This window comes from Atractosteus spatula, chromosome 11 (genome assembly GCF_055471065.1).
Source record: "Atractosteus spatula isolate fAtrSpa1 chromosome 11, fAtrSpa1.hap1, whole genome shotgun sequence".
NCBI classification, from domain to species: Eukaryota; Metazoa; Chordata; class Actinopteri; order Semionotiformes; family Lepisosteidae; genus Atractosteus; species Atractosteus spatula.
In genome coordinates, this window is record NC_142716.1 from 10,281,813 (window position 1) to 10,288,276 (window position 6,464).

Sequence of the window (6,464 nt, forward strand, 5' to 3'; positions counted from 1 at the left end):
TTGCTATTTTGGGGAATAATTATGCCCTCTGGTTTCACAGTTGCTAATGAAAAATTAGTGTTTCTGTGTGTAAAAAATCGCCTTCCGTAAGGACAAAAACCAGCAATGTTTTCTTTAATTACAAAAGAAACGACATAATGTTGCACAAGGAATTTATCAAGCTATTATGATGAGAATTCAGTGAACTGTTTCACCTGTTGTCCAAGTATTATTTAAAGGAAACACACCTGGTATCTTTATTTACAATAATAAAAGATAAGCATTTATTTTTGGCTTATAGCATGTGGTTGGTTTCTGAGACTATATAAATTGCTAACGTTTCCTTGCAACTTTTGGAATTATTCCCATGGAACAGGCCAGAATGAGGCTGTTTGTGTTTGTGCTGACTCTTGGGCTGTGCCTTGCTCAATACTATCCCAACACAAAGCCAGGTAGAACGTCCATCGTTCATTTATTTGAATGGCGCTGGGCTGACATAGCTGCGGAATGTGAGCGATTTTTAGCACCAAATGGATTTGGTGGGGTTCAGGTATGTAGTTATGTGAAGTACTGTAAATATCAGTATGTCAGAAAAACAATCATTATGTACTTCAAAAACTTCCAAGTGCCAACTCTAACATCGTTTCAGCGAAGTTTTTAACCAGCAAAGTTCACATATTCTGGAAGCATTTTTCTCTTTTATTTCAATTTGTAATCTAGTCACAGAATAATGTGAAATGTGCTCTTCTAGATCTCTCCTCCTAGTGAGAGCATCACTCTTCAGAATCCCTGGAGACCCTGGTGGGAAAGATATCAGCCAATCAGCTACAACTTATGCTCGAGATCTGGAACTGAACAAGAGCTGAGAGATATGGTGGCCAGATGTAACAATGTTGGGGTAAAGTATCAAGTAAAAATAACATTCTTGGACTGATGAGTTTGCAGGAAAAAACATGTAATAAGATATTGGAAGTGGAGGACTGCCACACTGATAAAAATCCTTGTTACATTCAGTTAGCTACCTTTATATTCAAACTTGAATCACATCTGAACAATACCTCAATTTTTAAGTGTAATTTGCTTACCAGGTTTGAAAAATTTCTTCAGCCTACATTCCTGAGAATTGTTAATGGTACTGTAACAATGCTCATTGTTTCTATAGGTTCACATCTATGTAGATGCTGTCATCAATCACATGTGTGGAGCAGGAGGAGGAGAGGGCACTCATTCTTCATGTGGAACATACTTCAATGCCAACACTAAAGATTTCCCATCTGTGCCTTACTCTGCCTGGGATTTTAATGATGGCAAATGTAGAACCGGCAGTGGAGACATTGAAAATTACAATGATATATTCCAGGTGTGACTTTTCAGCTTATTTTCTTTTTCCATATGTATGCCTATTATTATTATTATAGATTTAGGATACAGGGGGCAGGCTGGAATACTGGTTAACATTGCTGCAGCACTGGGGCCCTGGTTTCAATTCTGGACTTGGGGTGCTATCTGTGTGAAGCTATCTGTATATTCTCGTTGTGTTCATGTGGGTTTCCTCCAGCTACACCCGTTTCATCCCACAGTCCAAGACATACTGGTAGGTTAATTGGCCTCTGGGAAAATTGGCTCTGGTGTGAGTCTGTGCATAATTGTGTCTATGTGTGCCCTGCGATAGACGGGCGTCCCATCCAGGGTGTATCCCACCTTGCACCCATTGCTTGCTGGGAGAGGCTCCTAAATTGGATTGAGCTATTACAAAATGGATGGAAAGATTTTCCATTTGACAAGTGTTTTCTCCCTGCTTTATTTCTCTTGTACCCTTGATTTCCATATGTCAAAGATATACAGTACAATTCTCCAGTTTAATATTTAATTATTCAGCATGTGCAAGATGAAGTTTACACAGTTGCTGGGCTATAAAATGCAAGGCATACAGGTACATTACATTTCTTACAAACTTAATACCTTAGCTGTAGCCATCCATAAGGATTTATTTAAAGTTGCCGTAATTTAATCATCTTATGAAGGGTATGTTGTGTGCATTCATTTTTCAACAGGTGCGTGACTGCCGTTTGGTAAGCCTTCTTGACCTTGCTCTTGAAAAGGACTATGTCAGAGGAAGAACTGCAGAATACATGAATTCACTGATCGACATTGGAGTTGCAGGATTCAGAGTGGATGGTTGTAAACACATGTGGCCTGGAGATTTGCAAGTTATCTTTGGCAAACTGAAGAATCTTAACAATAAATGGTTCCCCAGTGGTACAAGACCTTTTATATATCAAGAGGTTTGTTTTTTTTGTTGCACTTTTTCTTTACATGTAACATATTAACATGATGTACAACAGTGCTGAAGTTGTTTTCCTCTTCTAGGTTATTGATCTTGGAGGGGAGCCCATTAAAGCAAGTGAATACTTTGGTTTGGGACGTGTTACAGAGTTTGCGTACAGCACAAAACTAGGCAAAGTCATTCGCAAATGGGGAGGTGAAAAAATGGCTTATTTAAGGTGCAATATGTTCATATACTGTATTATTTTTTCTAGTATAAACAAGTAGTGCTGTGTGTGCATCACTACATTACTGAAACAGTCTCTTACCTACCACGGTGATAAAAGTAAAACATTCTTACAAAAATATTGAATATAAATTGATATGAAATACTCACAGAAAGGAAGTACTCTAAAGAAAATCAAGATAGAAAAGTATACTATGCAAGGTCTGCCCTTATAAAAATGAATTGACTTACTATCAACTAAGATGCTTCAGATAATCATATTTGTCTTTTATTTAAAATCTTTTTTATTAAAAATATTAAACAACAATATATTAACAAGACTGGACAGTATGTGAGTTTTGGTTTAAATGATTCATTACAGGAATTGGGGTGTAGGCTGGGGATTCATGCCCTCTGACAAAGCTCTTGTGTTTGTGGACAATCATGACAACCAGAGAGGCCATGGAGCTGGAGGAACCTCAATTCTCACCTTCTGGGAACCCAGGTTTGTCAGTTTCCTGTAGTGAATTCTGAGTAACATCATGTTTTTAATTTCAGGATTTCATCGATGGCAACACCATTGATGTGCTACTTAGACATACATTTTGTTAAGATTCGTATTCATACAAACTAGATTATCTCCATTGTCAGAAATATGTGTTCCCCTTATTTAGGTATTAAGTCAGAATTGAAAAGGACCTGTAGATTCTACTGGAATCAAACCCTTGAGGACAGACATGACCTATTCCTGTTTTTTGTTTTCTGTGCGGTTCCTCACTAGAACTTACTGTTAAACTAAATGCAGAGGGATGACCATCTGGACTGTTGACTGAAAATTGCAAGAATAAAACTTGTGTTTCGTTTGTTTTCTAGAATGTACAAAATGGCCATGGGTTTCATGCTGGCACATCCATATGGAGTGACACGAGTGATGTCAAGTTTCCGCTGGGATCGTCATATAGTGAATGGAAAGGTGGGATTTTATTTGGGAACATTTTAAGTAGTGCCAACCACATATACTGTAAAATGCTCGCTATGAAACACAAATACTGCACATTGAAGATGAATAAGAAGTGCAACAGTCTTTACAATATGATTTATTATTTTGGGACTGAGATCTGATCTTAACAAATGATCACATGAGTGTAATGATCACAGAAACTGGAAAGGGGGGCAGGAGTATGCTGCTTACTGTGATATGCTAACAGTGTGCGGATCCTGTTAAGTGGATCATCAATGATTTAAGCATCCAAAGGTAGGAGAAGAAATACAGTATGAGTAAGGGCCACTGGTGGACTCAATTAGTCAAAAGGGGACCTCTACAAAGGTATCTTTGCAGCTGTGTTACTGCCTCCTGAGAGGGGGTTAATTTCTCTTTTCCCAGGACAAAAACTAGACTTATGTGCCCTGGTGTACTGGAGCATTTCAGCTGAGGCAAGACACCAGAGGTTGTTTAACATGGGTGATTTTTTCAGTTATATATTATTACAAACTGGAGTACTGAATGCAATTTTATCATTAGAAAACAGTGATATTAAAAAAAGAGGGTATCCTTATCAGTAGGCAACATTATTTTATTTAAGCTTATGGTGATTATTTGGACTCTAATGTGCTTTTGCTGATCAAACTGGTCCACTTCAGAAAGATAAAATGTGTTTTTTTGTAATGTTAGGATCAAAATGACTGGATGGGACCACCAAGTTACAGTGATGGAACCACTAAGCCTGTTCCCATTAATCCAGACAGCACCTGTGGAGATGGCTGGGTGTGTGAACATAGATGGCGACAAATCAAGTCAGTTACTTTTCATCCTTCTTGCTTGGCTGTATTTGTATTTACATGTAGCACAACACAGTTGAGTCAAAACAAAAAAAACAACAACAAATAATGTCAAATTCCCTTTGCGGAGTGTACAGACATTTGTTCTTTTCAAAAGGCTCAGAATGGTTTAGCAGTTTTATTGTTACTTAAATGCAACCATTTCAATTACATTTAGTATGAATTCTTATGCATGTAAACTGTTGATTATTTTTAATATGTGAGGAACCATTGAATCATACAAAAATGTTATAATGTGTCTGAAAAGACACTGCTGTTGGAGAATAAGAAAAAAAACTTTTTTGTATGATTTTAGAATTATGTCTACTTGGACGATTTCTGTGTTATCCGATGTAGAACATACATTAACACTTCTTGTAGGGTTATTATGTATCGTTGTGATGGTTATACTGTATGTTCACATCCAGAAATGCATCGACTCCTTGTTTTTTTATTTCCAGAAACATGGTTATTTTCCGTAATGTTGTGGAGGGCCAACCCTTTTCTAACTGGTGGGATAATGGAAGCAACCAAGTAGCTTTTAGTCGTGGTAACCAAGGATTTATTGTCTTCAACAATGATGATTGGTGAGTTATATATTTTCACACTTTGTCATATATTTCAATAGCCACGAAGAACTTTCAGTAGCTAGATGATTCATATTAAGATCCACAGTTTGCAAGAAAATGTACTATAATAATCATTCAACTTAAAAGTTATATTTTTATGCTTATTCTTTTATTTATAGCAATTTTTATCAATTTAAAAAATGTATTTGTGAAATGTACAGTTAATGTTACACGTATGCAGACCTTCACACTTGACGAATATTACTTAATAAACAACATACAGTAAATAGCAAAAGAAACATTTTGTGCATTGGTTGTTCATTGACGATTTCATTTCTGAATATGTGGTATTTAGTTTATTTAACATCTTAATAATTCTGTCAAAATATTAGAATATTCAGTTTGTATTGCTGCACTGGTGCTCTAATGGTTTTATATATGATGAAAGTGGATTTAATTTCAAACTGGCTGCTTTCTTTGCTTACTGGTTCTTTCTTTGATATTCTTCATAGCATGAACATGAACCAGACTTTTTTTTTTCTGAGGCTGAAGCGTATACTTTACCTTATGAATTACCAGCCCCAGACTTGTAAAATTGTTTTTAAAATAATTAACAATTTTACAGTTGTTTAAAAGGAATCCAAAGATCACAATTTACTGATACGGGACACTAGAAGGTCTTACAAAATGAAGGTTTATTATAGCTATACCTCTGTATTTAACAGGAGCATGGATGTTACACTGAACACAGGCCTACCTGCTGGGACCTACTGTGATGTCATCTCTGGGCAAAAGGAAGGGGGCCATTGCACTGGGAAGGAAATCACTATCGGGGTAGATGGAAAAGGTCGCTTCCAAATTAACAGCACAGCTGAAGACCCATTTATTGCCATCCATGCTGGTTCTAAATTGTAATTTAAATGCTAAACAATTAAAATTGTAATTGAACTGCACAACCGTTTCTCTGTGTGTTAATGTACTGCCATGCGTCTGCTGGTAAATGAAAATCCCACAATACAAATATTTTGCATATTCCACTGTTTACCCAACTATCTCTGATTACGCTGGAAGGGTGAATCCGTCGCTGTAATACCTCATCTGCATAAAATCATGGGGTACCAGGATATTTGTAGAGTGTAAGTACAGTGTAAACCTGTGCATAGTTTTTGAAAACAGGATAGTTAAGAATTATTAAGGTATGATTTGCATAGGTTTGTATCTATATATAGTAGTTAGGTCAAGATGATTTATATAATTTATATATAGTACTTACTGTAGTGATATAGCTGGGATGTTCAATTGTACACCTCTCTGGCCAGAAGAAGGAGCTGCCTCTTTTACAGTGGCCTCCCTGGTAACAGCAATATACAATAATGCAATTATTTAAACAGGCCAAACTTAAAAATATTTCACATACCAACATACAGTACTAAGCATCAAAAGACAGTGTCATTTTATTTCTGCATGCATTTTTTAGAGACATAGAGTGTACAGATCTGGAGTATTGAATATTTTTAGTGCAGTTTTGATTAATTGATCAGTCACGAGTGATACATGTGAGTGACTTTGACTGTTGCATGAACACTAGATCACCACATTAGTGACAG

At 36.5% G+C, this 6,464-nt stretch overlaps 1 protein-coding gene across 1 annotated transcript; it reads left to right on the forward strand.

The window, feature by feature from the left end:
* Positions 1-312: 312 nt before the first annotated feature.
* amy2a (amylase alpha 2A) lies at positions 313-5,808 on the forward strand. The gene is made up of 10 exons (XM_088927524.1): positions 313-529; positions 731-877; positions 1,142-1,339; positions 2,034-2,264; positions 2,350-2,483; positions 2,853-2,975; positions 3,344-3,443; positions 4,143-4,264; positions 4,750-4,875; positions 5,583-5,808. Exons 1-10 carry the CDS (start codon positions 347-349, stop codon positions 5,770-5,772), a joined length of 1,554 nt encoding a protein of 517 aa, XP_088783650.1. The 5' UTR covers positions 313-346; the 3' UTR covers positions 5,773-5,808.
* Positions 5,809-6,464: the final 656 nt, after the last annotated feature.

What these genes read in the sequence shown, in the direction of transcription:
- amy2a (XM_088927524.1), top strand. Translation starts at nt 347, where the DNA reads ATGGAACAGGCCAGAATGAGGCTGTTTGTGTTTGTGCTGACTCTTGGG. An exon ending in ATGGATTTGGTGGGGTTCAG is followed by an intron (nt 530 to 730) that starts GTATGTAGTTAT and finishes GTGCTCTTCTAG; the next exon opens with ATCTCTCCTCCTAGTGAGAG. An exon ending in GAAAAAATGGCTTATTTAAG is followed by an intron (nt 2,484 to 2,852) that starts GTGCAATATGTT and finishes GATTCATTACAG; the next exon opens with GAATTGGGGTGTAGGCTGGG.